This window comes from Cherax quadricarinatus, chromosome 8 (assembly GCF_038502225.1).
Source record: "Cherax quadricarinatus isolate ZL_2023a chromosome 8, ASM3850222v1, whole genome shotgun sequence".
Lineage (NCBI taxonomy): Eukaryota > Metazoa > Arthropoda > Malacostraca > Decapoda > Parastacidae > Cherax > Cherax quadricarinatus.
This window is the reverse complement of record NC_091299.1, coordinates 39,556,750-39,572,798: the sequence shown is the minus strand read 5'-3', so window position 1 is coordinate 39,572,798 and position 16,049 is coordinate 39,556,750. Positions and strand designations below refer to the sequence as shown.

The 16,049-nt window shown below is 37.1% G+C and overlaps 1 protein-coding gene across 1 annotated transcript in view; it reads right to left on the bottom strand.

The window, feature by feature from the left end:
• The window catches only part of LOC128685266 (uncharacterized), a 245,819-nt gene that overhangs the window by 48,502 nt on the left and 181,268 nt on the right, over positions 1-16,049 (bottom strand). Inside the window, exons 19-20 of the mRNA XM_070083031.1 lie at positions 15,303-15,482; positions 5,959-6,144 (exon numbers count right to left, since the gene is read on the bottom strand). Of these exons, the coding sequence (XP_069939132.1) occupies positions 5,959-6,144; positions 15,303-15,482 (366 nt within the window). The remainder of the gene's footprint in view (positions 1-5,958; positions 6,145-15,302; positions 15,483-16,049) is intronic.

The following is a 16,049-nucleotide window of genomic DNA, read 5'->3' as shown; positions in this document are numbered from 1 at the left end:
TTTTGCATCAACAATGCAAAGTTTAATAAGTTTAATGATAGTAGGAACTGGCAATGGTAAATCATAGTTAACGAGTTCTTCAGATAAGAAACTTAATAAATCATCAACAGGAACTTTCGCAAACAAGGAAGTAACATCAAAACTAACCATGTTAAAATCATTTAAGTCAGTCAAGGAGCTTAATTTATCAACCAAGTCTATGTTGTTTTTAACATTAAAGTTAGAAATTTTGCCAACAATAGGGCTCAAAATATCAACAAGCCATTTGGATAATTTATATGAAACTGACCCTATGGAGCTAATAATTGGTCTGACTGGATTCCCTGGTTTGTGTGTTTTTATTAGTCCATACATGTAAGGTAAAGATGGATTAGTGGAAGTAAATTGTTTGACTAATTCATCTTTGCCTTTCAGTAGAAGTTTTATTGTTTTATTGAAATTGCTGTTAACGGTTTCTAGGGGATTTTTCCTAAGTTTAGAATAGGTTTCAGTATCATCTAAGAGATTATTATTTTTTTCTTGGTAATCATTTTCTTTCATAATTACTATTGCATTTATTTTGTCTGCTTTAGTAAGGCGCAAATTTTTATTGTTATTAAGTGTATCATAAGACTTAAAGAATCTTTGAGGGCAATTGGGAATGTTTGGTTTTAACATAGAGCTGTATACCATTCCTTTACTAATATTAATTTCATCAGAGGATAAATCAGAAAATTTTTCAAAGTTACAAAAGGCTTTTGCAATTTCAACATTATTAAGTTTTTTTGAAGTTGCAAAACTTAGGCTAAAACCTAGAGCAGCAGTTGTATGTTTGTCTAAAATTTCATCTGATAAGTTAATTACAAAATTGTTATTAGCATGCTTTGTCCAATCACTATTTTCAATTAAAATGTCTAATTTTCTTTGTCGTTTGCTCTTGAGTTCATTACAAATTCTTCTGAGTTTATTATAGCAATGATCCAACATACTGTGTTTCCATTCTGATGGAATGGCCTGATTAAAAGAGTATTTTTTGTTTCTCAATATTTTGAATGCTTCCTTCTCCTGTATTTTAGTTATTTCAATATGTTTCTGAAGAATAATTCTCATAAAATCATCAAAAGGGCGATCTCTCATGTCAAGGAGTCTATTGGGTAAAAGAGACTTGGGAAGAACTTGTTCGTTTAAACAATTTTTTAAAAAATTAAGTCGAATTTTTAACTTGTGGGACTTGATCAGTGCAGAAGAAAACTGTGAAACAAAAGATATATGATTAGGAAAGCTTATCGAGAACATTCTGAAGAGTCGTGTGGTATCCATTAATGCAATAAGATCACAGTAAACAGGTGATTTTAAAATATGCAAAACAACCACTCTGAAAGAATAGAGAAATTATAAGCGCTTTCGTGACTACTCACATTATCAAGGAACTATGAAAGTGAAGCATTACTAGCCTTACTAAAGCAGACAAAATAAATACAATAGTAATTATGAAAGAAAATGATTACCAAGAAAAAATGAATAATCTCTTAGATGATACTGAAACCTATTCTAAACTTAGGAAAAATCCCCTAGAAACCGTTAACAGCAATTTCAATAAAACAATAAAACTTCTACTGAAAGGCAAAGATGAATTAGTCAAACAATTTACTTCCACTAATCCATCTTTACCTTACATGTATGGACTAATAAAAACACACAAACCAGGGAATCCAGTCAGACCAATTATTAGCTCCATAGGGTCAGTTTCATATAAATTATACAAATGGCTTGTTGATATTTTGAGCCCTATTGTTGGCAAAATTTCTAACTTTAATGTTAAAAACAACATAGACTTGGTTGATAAATTAAGCTCCTTGACTGACTTAAATGATTTTAACATGGTTAGTTTTGATGTTACTTCCTTGTTTACGAAAGTTCCTGTTGATGATTTATTAAGTTTCTTATCTGAAGAACACGTTAACTATGATTTACCATTGCCAGTTCCTACTATCATTAAACTTATTAAACTTTGCATTGTTGATGCAAAATTTGTATTTAATGATAAGTTTTACACTCAGAAGTTTGGTAGGGCAATGGGAAATCCTCTTTCACCTGTTCTTAGTAACCTATACATGGAATTTTTTGAAACAAGGTTGCTTAACACAATCCTCCCTAATAGAGCTAAATGGTTCAGATATGTTGATGATATTTTGTCTTATGCCCAAAAATGTAGATATACACCATTTTCTTGGAAAATTAAATAGCTTAGCCCATTCTATAAACTTTACTGTTGAGTTTGAAGAAAATAACTCATTGCCTTTTCTAGATGTTTTAATTATTAAGGGTAATAATGAATTCAAATTTAAAATTTACAGAAAACCTACAAATAACTGTTCCTATGTCCACTATTATTCCTCGCATCAAGATAGAGTCAAACTGTCTGTTTTCTCATCAATGTTTTTGAGAGCTTTACGAATTTGTAGTCCTGAGTTCATAGATGAGGAAATATCCAAAATTTATGAAATAGGTAATGATTTAAAATACCCAAGAAATGTAAATGATAAATCTTTTAAGTTGCTAGAAACACTTTTTATAATCCAAAAAGGGGCAACCAGCCTTATTCAACTAAAAATATGTTGGTTCTCCCTTACCATGAAAACTTGGTTGATATGCCTTCTCTTCTTAAGACTTTTAATATTAAAGTTGTATTCAAAAATCTTGATACAGTAAAAAAACGTTTGATTAAGAATTCCCCCAAAAATGCTGATGGATGTGTCTATAAGATTCCTTGTAAAATTTGCCATAAAGTTTATTACGGTCAAACTGGTAAAAATCTCGAACTAAGATTAAAACAACATAAATATAGCATTAGATGATTGATAAATTAGACACATGTGCAACTCTTGGGTATCTTTATTGAGGAAACGTTTCGCCACACAGTGGCTTCATCAGTCCATACAAAGGAGAATCTTGAAGAACAGGAGGAGAATGAGGTAATCAGTCCCTCAACCTTGAGTCGATGTGGTCAGTCCATCAATCTTGAATAGAATACGGCATACGTGCTGAGAAGGAGCTTATAAACCGTTGGCAGGAGAGGTGCAGCAGTCATAGGTCGTGTAACATTTGTTCAATGTTGAAGTAGGTCGTGCCCAAGAATTAGGCAAGCCAAGAATTCGCAAGTATTAAGATCCCAAGAAGTTGCAGTGTCTGACAGGTTTGTAGATGAATGGTTCAGAGAACCGACATGTTGATAAATTAGACACATGTGCAACTCTTGGGTATCTTTATTGAGGAAACGTTTCGCCACTTAGTGGCTTCATCAGTCCATACAAAGGAGAATCTTGAAGAACAGGAGGAGAATGAGGTAATCAGTCCCTCAACCTTGAGTCGATGTGGTCAGTCCATCAATCTTGAATAGAATACGGCATACGTGCTGAGAAGGAGCTTATAAACCGTTGGCAGGAGAGGTGCAGCAGTCATAGGTCGTGTAACATTTGTTCAATGTTGAAGTAGGTCGTGCCCAAGAATTAGGCAAGCCAAGAATTCCCAAGTATTAAGATCCCAAGAAGTTGCAGTGTCTGACAGGTTTGTAGATGAATGGTTCAGAGAACCGACATGTTGATAAATTAGACACATGTGCAACTCTTGGGTATCTTAATACTTGGGAATTCTTGGCTTGCCTAATTCTTGGGCACGACCTACTTCAACATTGAACAAATGTTACACGACCTATGACTGCTGCTCCTCTCCTGCCAACGGTTTATAAGCTCCTTCTCAGCACGTATGCCGTATTCTATTCAAGATTGATGGACTGACCACATCGACTCAAGGTTGAGGGACTGATTACCTCATTCTCCTCCTGTTCTTCAAGATTCTCCTTTGTATGGACTGATGAAGCCACTGTGTGGCGAAACGTTTCCTCAATAAAGATACCCAAGAGTTGCACATGTGTCTAATTTATCAACATGTCGGTTCTCTGAACCATTCATCTACAAACCTGTCAGACACTGCAACTTCTTGGGATCTTAATACTTGGGAATTCTTGGCTTGCCTAATTCTTGGGCACGACCTACTTCAACATTGAACAAATGTTACACGACCTATGACTGCTGCACCTCTCCTGCCAACGGTTTATAAGCTCCTTCTCAGCACGTATGCCGTATTCTATTCAAGATTGATGGACTGACCACATCGACTCAAGGTTGAGGGACTGATTACCTCATTCTCCTCCTGTTCTTCAAGATTCTCCTTTGTATGGACTGATGAAGCCACTGTGTGGCGAAACGTTTCCTCAATAAAGATACCCAAGAGTTGCACATGTGTCTAATTTATCAACATGTCGGTTCTCTGAACCATTCATCTACAAACCTGTCAGACACTGCAACTTCTTGGGATCTTAATACTTGGGAATTCTTGGCTTGCCTTATTCTTGGGCACGACCTACTTCAACATTGAACAAATGTTACACGACCTATGACTGCTGCACCTCTCCTGCCAACGGTTTATAAGCTCCTTCTCAGCACGTATGCCGTATTCTATTCAAGATTGATGGACTGACCACATCGACTCAAGGTTGAGGGACTGATTACCTCATTCTCCTCCTGTTCTTCAAGATTCTCCTTTGTATGGACTGATGAAGCCACTGTGTGGCGAAACGTTTCCTCAATAAAGATACCCAAGAGTTGCACATGTGTCTAATTTATCAACATGTCGGTTCTCTGAACCATTCATCTACAAACATAGCATTAGAACTGGACAAGATTCCAATGCTCTATTTATTCATGTAAGAGATTTTAACCATCCAATTGATTTTCAAAAAGTTGAGAAAGTAGTATCAAGCAAGTCCATGGTCGACAGGAATATAATTGAATCTTGTTTCATAAAAAGCAGTTTTGACAATAATATGAATATTTCCTTTGGTTTATATAAATTAGATCCATTTATAATTAATAGAATTTGGGAAGAATTTAATAATACACTGGACAAATAAATAGCTTGGGGGTGAGTTTTGCAAAGGACCTATCCAAGTTGGCTCGCCGCGCGTCACGTGTTTAACCGTTGTGGGATCTGATAGTGAGGTGCTGGCCGGACCCCTTATATAGCTTCCTTGGATGCTTCACTTTCATAGTTCCTTGATAATGTGAGTAGTCACGAAAGCGCTTGGAATTTCTCTATTCTTTCAGAGTGGTTGTTTTGCACATATGTATATATATATATATATATATATATATATATATATATATATATATATATATATATATATATATATATATATATATATATATATATATACGTATATATATATATATATATATATTTTCTTTCATTCAACACACCGGCCGTATCCCACCGAGGCGGGGTGGCCCAAAAGGAAAAACGAAAGTTTCTCCTTTTACATTTAGTAATATATACAGGAGAAGAGGTTACTAGCCCCTTGCTCCCGGCATTTTAGTTGCCTCTTACAACACGCATGGCTTACGGAGGAAGAATTCTGTTCCACTTCCCCATGGAGATAAGAGGAAATAAACAAGAATAAGAACTAGAAAGAAAATAGAAGAAAACCCAGAGGGGTGTGTATATATGTGCTTGTACATGTATGTGTAGTGTGACCTAAGTGTAAGTAGAAGTAGCAAGACGTACCTGAAATCTTGCATGTTCATGAGACAGAAAAAAGGACACCAGCAATCCTACCATCATGTAAAACAATTACAGGCTTTCGTTTTACACTCACTTGGCAGGACGGTAGTACCTCCCTGGGCGGTTGCTGTCTACCAACCTACTACCTATATATATATATATATATATATATATATATATATATATATATATATATATATATATATATATATATATATATATATATATATATATATATATATATAGATGATTTAATTTAAGGAGATAAAATACTCCTCTAATTACAATGATGTACAATAATTACATCGTTATTCCGAACATACTTGGCGCCTTTGAACTTATATGGCCAGTTATCCTTACCTTCATCACAGCCAGTACTGTTGTCCCACGTTCCATCGTTCATGCAAGTGACACTCCATGTTTTAGACTTTAGCGAAGCGAAGTACAGGTTCCCTATGCAGGTGGCAGTGACCTTTTCATTCACTGTCCACATGTTGTCCACCCAGTCTGTAGTAGCGTTCCTCACAACTGGCACTTCTAGACACACTGCCGAATAAATGGTAATGCAAGGAAAAGCTTTCTTTAAAAGGAATTTACCTTCCATGTGAAAAATTCTCTGATAATAATTTGCTCCTAATATAATAAAAAAACACGTAGTTCTCTGTTTACATCATTAAGTTATGGCTACACTATCATGAACTTAACACACGGTAAAATCATAAAGTCAAGTCAGCATTAATTAACTGTGACCTGTAAAGTAGCAGGCAGACATATTACTCCCTGCATTACTGAAAGAGCAGATGAAGCAGAATATGAACACTGACTTACTCTTCCCCACTAGTGTTTTACAGCAAGTTTTGGATTAAAAAAAAAGTTTAATTCATATCCCCTCCAAGCCTCTAAATTGCACATTCAGAGTTCACTCTGTTGTCAACCTAACACTTTGTGAAAATATGCCATTATGATCATGATAATAGGGAGTCTTCGGTTGCACTGACAGGCATGTTCAATGTTTTCAAGTTATAATATTCTTAAGTGCTTTGGTAGTTAAGCAAATCACATTGGTTTTGAGTTATTTACAGCGGGCAAAACTGGGGATTTGTTTTCATATAAATGTCACTTTGACTAACTCGAAGATTTCTTGATAATTTGTGAGTTGCGTCTCCAGAATTTTGTTGGAACTAATATCATAATACCGAATAGTTGTAGGTAATAGACAAGCACTGATCAGGACATTTACTAATGAAACATTTTGCCCCGAGTGGCGTCTTCAATCTTAAGGACAGAAGCCACTCATGGCGAAACATTTAAGTACCTCGATCTATATATATATATATATATATATATATATATATATATATATATATATATATATATATATATATATATATATATATATATATACGTGCCTATTATTTTTAAATCCTGGATCTTTTGTTTTGCTGTTCAAGCACATTATGATACCAATTACAGCAGGAGTTCCTCTGGCAAAATTTACATTCGGCTTTCCCTGATTGATAAAATGATGATAAATAGACTGTTTAGTATCATTCGCCATCTGCCTCAAGTCTATGAAGTTCAGTTAAAGTTCTTTCCATAATGCTGTTCTTTGACTACAAATTTGACTACTAATTATCTAGTCCCTCGGCTGAAATGTCTTATTGCCGACAAGTATGAAAACAAAGAAACAAGTTGCGGAGCAGATTTTATTGGATAAAGTGTCATTCTGAGTAAAAAAGTTTTCTAATAAATATGTCCTAGTGTTTGCTCCCGTGTCTTTCTAAACCAATTTATTAGTATTTATTACCAAGGTTTATACCAGTAGTAGTAATAGTAGTAGTAGTAGTAGTAGTGTCAGTAATATGTGTCACTCTTATTCGTGCTTCCCTTCTACCAGCCCGACTGTGCTATAGGTTGACGAGTTATGATCAAACCAGGCTAGGAGGAAGAGGTCCTGATAGCTTTACTTTGGTCCGAAATTCTTATGAATTTCGTAGATGCGAGTGTGAGGAGACACAGGGAAGCAAGGCAAGGGAAGCCACGCCAAGCAGGATTCTCCCTCATTACGTCATCTATGTTGAAACTGGTATAAAATGCAGACAAGCTGATGATTAAGACACATATGCAACAGTTGAGTATCTTTATTGTTGAAAAGTTTCGCCTACACGGTAGGCTTCTTCAGTCAATTACAGAGGCAGCAGGTATATTAGTGAAATGAACATCATGTAATCAGTCCATCGACCTAGGAAAATAAGTATTTGAGATGGTCAGTCTTTGAGCCTGGAGAAGAGTTCAGCTCCATGTCCTGGAATGTTATGAAGCTGATATGATATGAAGTTCATGAAGACGTTGCAGGTAATGGGATCCACTAGTAGAAGTAAGAAGGCAGGTGCCTATGGAATCTAACCTTTCTCACTCACAACTAATAGTTTTGAAGATGCCCTTTTGTACAACATACCGTTGTTTATACCATTTTCAGCATAACTGTCAGACACTGCAGCACATCGGTATCTTGGTACAGAGAGCATCTTCTTAACTACTAAATGTGACTGAGAAGCGTTGGTTTCCATAGGGACTTGCCTTCTTGATTCTTCTAGTTGACTCCATCCGCTGAAATGTCTTCGTGAACTTCCACCTCACCTTCGACAGTATTTCGACTCCTTTTCATGCTTCAGCTTCGTAGCGTTCCAAACCATGGAGCTCTTCTCCAGGCTGAGGAACTGACCACCTCAAATACTTTTTCTCCAAGGTTTATGGACTGATTATCAGATCTTCATTTCACTATTATACCTCTTGCCTCTGTACTTGACTGAAGAAATCTACTGTGTAGACGAAATGTTTCAACAATAAACATACCCAACTGCTGCACATGTCTTAATCATCAAGTGTCTCATCTATGCAAAAACTTCCTTGTTGCTTAATGTAAGTGGTTTTGTGTTAAATTTGGGAGGGGTAAACCGAGATTATGTAATTAAGGCAAGCCAAATTAAGCTAGCCTGTACAAGATAGCCTAAATCAGCCACCTATACGTCTGGCCTGCCTTCAAAACAACTGTGTGCACGTTTTACAAGCATTCCAGTGCTTTTCTGTATCGAGGAAGCAAAGCTAGCAGCCAACAAAGCCGAGAGAAGCAAGCCAATCCAGTTCTGTCGGAAACCATTGTCTGCTCCATCCTACCAGTGTGTTCTGCTCAGTACTACCAGTAAAAATTGTTGTTTAGGGCAAAAATTACCCTCCAAGTGTCTTTTACTGTGGGTCACTGAAATTTTAATATGATTTAAACAGCAGTTCAAAGAGTTTGTGGTGACTTTTTGCCTCAAAAGATAGAAAAAAAAATAATGCCCTATTTTATAAAGTATAAATCTCTGATGTCGCAAATCCTGGTTACCATTGTGTAGAGCCATCACTTGTCAATAATCATCACAATCCATCAAATAGTTTTCGCAAAACGAGTATCGAAAGGTCAGTAACTTATTTCTGAGAAAAATAGAAAAAAAATCCATTTTCAGTAAAACTCGATGGGCACCGCACGCCAGACATCGGTACAACATTCACCTCCACTCCTCTCATGAAGGCAGCCCACAGGCGACTGAGCAGCTCTCACTTAGAGCACTAATATGGAGTCCACAGCTAAGACGCCATGTTGTATATTTCAATAGAAACTACCATGAAAATCGTAATTTTTGGAGTAAAAAAAAAAAAAAAAAAAAAAAAAAAAAAAAAAAAAAAAAAAAAAAAAAAAAAAAAAAAAAAAAAAAACAATTGCATCATGTCCTCTTGATGACAGCAAGAACAAAAAAAATATATATGTATTTTTGGAAGAAGATACTTAGAAATATGACAGAAACAAGTTTACCAAAATTATGCACTACTTTTCTCTAAGAAAAAAATTTTTTCCAAAAAATTTCGATTTTTTTTCTTTCCAGGAATTCCTTCCTTCCTCCCTCAGTGTCGGTTAATGTGAGACAGCACAGGAAAACAGCATCTAACCCTCCTACCCACTCCATACTACCATTCAATCACACAACCTCTCACTCATCCATCGCCTTTTTCATGACAGCCAGAGGTCTAATGGTAATTGCCCATATGTATGCTGGCAAGCAGTTGTACAACCTTGGGCCCCTGATACTTAATGTGTTGACTTTAAGTGTACTCGTGGCACCCCTTCTTTTCATTGGGGGATGTTGCATCTCATGCCCAATCTTTTGCTTTCATAGGTAGTGATTTTCGTGTGCAAATTTAGGACTAGTCCCTCTAGGATTTTCCATGCATATATTATCATGTATCTATCGCCTGCATTCCAGGGAGTACAAATCAAGGGACTTCAACCGTTCCCAGTAATTTAGGTGCTTTATCATACTTATACATGCTGTGAAAGTTCTCTATACATTCTCCAGGTCTGCAATTTTGCTTGCCTTGAAAAGCACCAACATGGGCTTGACATCTGTAGTTTTGTAGGTTCTCATTATCCAGCCTATCATTTTCCTAGCAGCTGTGGTAGATACATTGTTGTGATATTTGAATGTGAGATCCTCTGACATTATCACTCCCAGGTCCTTCACATTAGTTTTTTGTTCTATTGTGTGATTAGAATTTGTTTTATACTCTGATATACTTTTAATTTCCTCGAATATTTCCATATCGGAAAACTTGAAATTTATCTTCGTTGAACTTTGTATTGTTTTCCACGGCTCGTGTAAAGATTTGGTTGATGTCCGCTTGGAGTCTTTCAGTGTCTTCGATGGATGACACTGTCATGCAAATTCGGGTGTCATCCGCAAAGGAAAACACGATACTATATGGCTTGCGTTTCTGTGTGAGATTTGAGGATATGGAACAGGATATGGGCAAGTACTGTGCTATGTGGAACAAAGCTTTTCACTGTAGCAGCCTCAGACTTTACTCTGTTTACTACTACCCTTTGTGTTCTATTTCTTAGGAAGTTATAGAGCCCCCTACCAACTTTTCCTGTAATTCCTTTATCATGCATTTTGTGCACTATTACAACATGCTCTTACTTGTAGAAGGCTTTTGCAAAGTCTGTGTATACTACAACTGCATTTTGTTTGTCCTCCAGTGCATCTAAGACCTTGTCATAGTGGTCCAGTACTTGGGAACGACAGGATCGGCCTGCTCTAAACCTATGTTGCCCTTGATATCTAAGGTGAGTGACGATCTTACTTCTCAGAACCCTTTCAAAGATATAGGACATTAGTGCTATAGGTCTGTAATTTTTGCAATTGCTTTACTGCCTAATGGAAGAGGGCTACGTCTGTTGTTTTTAGTGACTGTGAGATGACCCCTGTGTCCATGCTCCCTCTCCATTGAATGCTGAAAGCACGTGATAGGGGCTTCTTGCAGTTTTTGTTGAACACGGAGTTTTATGAGTCTCATCCTTGGGCAGAGTACATGACATATCATTTATTGCTTTTTCGAAGTCTTACGGTGTTATGATCATATCGGAGATCTTTGAATTGACCAAATTTTGAGTCTCGGTCATAAAAAATTCGTTTAAATTTTCTACTCTTATTCCATTTAATAGCTCACTATACACTGAGTCACATTGAGACTTTGGTATCTCATTCATTTCTTTGCCGTCATGTGTAAGTCTCATTTCTTCTAAGCAGGGGTCTAATACTGGATATTATTTTTGCCTTATATTTGGGATAAGAAATGAAATGTATATTTTTTTCAATTTCATTGATGCTTTAAGTTCTTCCTGAGTTTCTTGTCTCTTGTACGATTCCTTAAGCTTAAGTTTGATATTTGCTGTTTCTCTGACCAGTGTCCCCCTTTCGTATTTCAGATATATTGGCCCCTTGTAGCAGCTCTGCGATTCTTTCCCTTTGCCTGTAAAGGGAGCATCTCTCTCTTTCTAGTTTACATCTTCTTTTCCTTTTTCTTAGAGGAATGTGCTTTGAACATACCTCAAGTGTCACAGCATTAATTCTTTCTAGGCAAAGGTTCGGATTCGCGTGTTTAGGATATCTTTCCAGCTTGTTTCACTGAGGACGTGGTTGACTTGATCCCACTATATGTTTTTGTTAATGAAGATGAATTTGATGAAGGCATCTTCATAACTGGTCACATTTTGCTGGTCAGGAGCCCCTGCACATGTGGTCTTAGTGTACTGTCTTAGTTACCGTTATATTTCGTATCAGATTATCATTGTTGGTAAAGATGAGGTTTAGTGCATTTTCCAGTCTTTTTGGCTCTATTATTTGGTAGATTAAAGTAAATTTGTTTCAAAGTTTAATAGCTCATGTGTATGTGAATTTTCTTCTGGGTTACCTCCTGGGGTTATCTCTGCTATAACATTATCTGCTACACTCCTCCACTTTAGGTATCTTAAGTTGAAATCACCCAGCAGCAAGATGTTTGGGACATGAGTTGGGAGATTTTCCAGACAGTGGTCAATTTTGAAAAGCTGGTCCTGGAATTGTTGGTAAATATCATCCAGAGGCTTGAATACAACCACGATGACTAGGTTTTGGTTTTCGAACTTTACTGCCAAAACTTCAACTACATTATTTGAGGTGTTTAGTAGTTCTGAGAAAACGAGCGACTTTGTCACATCTGAATAGATTATAACCTGGTATCCATATTTCGTTGTTAAAGTGATCCATTATGTGAGTCTCTGTGAAAGCAGCAAACATTGTGTTTGACACTGTGAACAGTCCCTTGATGAAGGTATTATGTTGTTTGTTGATGGGTCTAGACCGTGTGTGTTTGGGAAGATAAATTCGTCGTGTTGATGGTATGTAGGGAGGCTTTGTTTGCTGGCATATTAATATCTGTTGTTCTGGAGTGGAGGCCAATGACTGTGCCTCATTTCCAGAAGTGTTTTGAGTTGGTGTAGGATTTCTGTCATTTCTTGCCAGATTCCTTTTTTTTCTGGCACTAATAAACCTCCGTCTCTGGAGTGGTTATGCCTCCCCTGGTTTGTTTCCCATAGTCTAGGTGATCTGTATCTTCATATCCCCTATAGGTGGTGTGCCTGACAATATATGTTTCAACATTGTCTTTCTTAGACTGATGAGTAACACATTTCTGGGTGAAATAAGTTAAAAGAAGAGGAGTTGCATTCTCCTGTTGTCATGTGTGTGGCATTTTTTGAGGATGTTCAGAATAGCACGTTCCACCTGTTTTTCTAGATATTCCATGCCTGCAGATACCCAAGGCATAGAATTTGCATAGATTTGATTTAAATTTGCCAGGATTTTTGTGGCTGCATTCTCTACTGGTGACTTTTCTTCTGTCTCTCCATTACCTACAGCCACTGTACTGACATCAGTGTTTCCACCAGTTTTTTTTTCTGGTAATGTATCAACACTATTCCCTGAATCATCATCACCTTTTATTCCACTCCAGCAGTATAGTGTTGTCTTTACCTGTTTCATCACCAGGGCCACTGTCTCCATCTGATGCACTGTCCTCCGGTACCAGCACCATCAGGTGCACTTTCTTTTATAATTGTATTCTTATAAGTACTGTCCTTTGAGACAGCACCAGCCCCATGGGTTACAACCCCTTCTTCTCCACTCCTTTTATTTTATCAGCTGTTATACAGTATTGTCATGTTTTCTAAGATTTTTTTTTGTCGGTGTTCTTGTCTTTTAGCATAGATGTAATTTTCTCCCACTGGTGCCTCTCGCTTGAGCAGACTCAAAAACATTTTTCTGATTAATATCAATAGTGGTTCGTTGCTTAAGGTCCATGCACGACCCATGGAAAATTTTTCCACAGAGATCGCTTGGAATCCAAGCAAAATCTCGCCTGTTACTCTTTCTGCAGATTATGCAGATTTGCATGATGGTAGTATATACTGTAGTGTAATATATATAATTTTATAGATTATTTATATTTCAGTATCCCATACAACAATATTTCCTTCTAGTACACTCGAACAATTCTCTTGTGTAGGCTGGCTAGGGTAAAGGTCTACTATAAAAGTATGTTGTTTTATATGTTGGTATATATACTGTAGGTTGATATATATAAATTTATAGATTATAAATATATTATTATTATTATTCTTTGACTTGCATGCTTGGTGAACTGGTGACTTCTGGTAGCTTCTACAACGTGATGAAGGAAATTGGTGACTTCTAGCACCCTTTTTACAGCCTGAGGTTTTGTGCACTTATAGATCACTGTATTTAACTTTTCTAGATTTTTCCAACTCCACCATATCAAATGCTATTGTAAAGTAAAAGGACACAAGTGCAACTACTGTGACATTTTATTGTGGCAACGTTTCGCTCTCCAGGAGCTTCGTTAAGACGTTATGGCTTGACAAAGCTCCTGGAAAGCGAGACGTTGCTACAATAAAATGTCACATTAGTTGCACTTGTGTCCTTTTACTTTATTTATTGTCGGTAATTCTACCAACTTTATTACCATCAAATGCTATTGTATCACTGTTGCTGGCTATGGTAGAGAGACTTGTAAAGTCGCTTTACCATAGTTTATTAGAAAACTATTGGCCTTTCTGACTACTGCCAACTACAGATTTTTCATATTTCCACAAGTAATTGTATACATCTAGTATTTTCACAAAAGAAAGAACTTTCTAGATTTTCCCCTCTCCACCATACTATTACCATTGTGTTACTGTTGTTAGCTATGGCAGCAACCGGAGTAAGGTTTTCTAAAAAAAATGTATACTTTTGGTATTTCCTCAAGATTGTACACCTTTCAGTATTTAAATAAAATTTTTCTCTATGGTATCACTAGGCTATACGTAAGGTACACTAGCAGATTACAGGAAGATTATTAAACGAGTCTGCAATTCCCATGGGAGAATCTGAAGAGATCCCCCATGGGGATTGCAGACTGAAGACAAAAGCTATCCTCAACAAATCCCCCACGGAAAAGTCCTCTAAGCAGTTCATAATGCTCCCATGTGGTGATGTTACCACGAATACTCGCCAAATACTTGCTAATAGCAACATCAAAAGTCCCGGGCCGGGAGAGTACCGGCGAATAAAAAAAAAAAAAAAAAGTGTTTCCACCATTAGCAAAACATCCATCAGAGACCTCACAATTAAACGCAGTCACACACCTCCTACTTCCACGTGGAGGGGGGAGGGGGGACGCCATCCCCTGGGATACTGTGGATATGCTTTCCCGTCTTGGCATCGAGCACACACATCTCGCTCATGGATAGCTTTTTGGAAAAGCACCCAATTCCACTGTGTGAATTGTCAGGTTCCAGTTTTAGTTTGTCATATTCTATCGGACTACACCTGTCTACCAGCAAGCACGCAGAACTGACCTCCGACGTCGTCACCATTCTAACACCATTACTGTATCTTCCATCTTCGTTGCCGTCCCCACCTTTAAACACAGTCTCCCTCTTTGATTTCTTGACAGAAACAGACTACATAAACTGAACCTCTGCTATACTCTCCACTCTCGCTCATCTCAGATCAAGCGTATCAAACTTTAGCACACCCTACCCTGCAACAATGTATGACCCTTGTGTGTTTAGCACTTTGTTTTGTTAATAATAATAATAATAATAATAATAATAATAATAATAATAATAATAATAATAATAATACAAGTACCTTAATTAGCTTTGTTACCTCCTCATAATGCTGCATAAAAAAATAAAGTGATAAAATAAGATAAGTACAGTGTTTTAATGAACCTGGCAGTTGAAAGAGTTTAATTAAACACACGAAGGATGTGAAATATACCTTTCTGGCAGGGGAGAAACTGCCAGCTGTTGCTGGTGCAGGTGATCACCTGCGTACTGACGTTGTGGGAAACTTGGTAACCATAATTGCAGGTAACGGTAACGTTCTGGCCTATCGTCCACACTGTACTAGAAAGGGAAGTGGTGTTGGCAACATCTTGAAGAGGAGTGACGTAGCATCCTTGGAAAAGAAGGAACAACTCTGATAAGGTAAAAACAGTGGTGAGAGCATAATACTAGCTTCGGTCTAGTTAAAGGTATAATAAGGATGAATGTGTTTTCATTTTAATAATCTAAAGAAAACACTAAACCTGTAAGGGTTATGCAGCGCCAGGATAATGAGGTTTAATCCTTAACAAAAGAGGGTAAAATCATATCTTTTGATTATCAGGCTTTCAACACAACCTTGAAGGGAACTGTTGTTCCAAAAAACATATGAAACCAATTTTAGGAAAAGAGAACTTCGCCTTCAGTAAATTTATGAAGAACATAAGAAAGGGGGAATACTGCAGTAGGCTTCAGTGCTAGCTCAGGGGATGTTAGCTCAGGGGAAGTAACTAGTAAATATGAGGGTAAATAGTTTGCCTCGATGTGAGACTGTTGAGCCACGCCATTCATCCTGATCTAGCTTAGTGCCACAACAGATCAATTTATGAAGGAAAACAAGAGGATTCGTAGCAGTCGTGTTCTGAGTCCTCAGGTCAAGAAGGGAACCTGGGCAATGGCCGGACAGCACAGAACGAAGTTG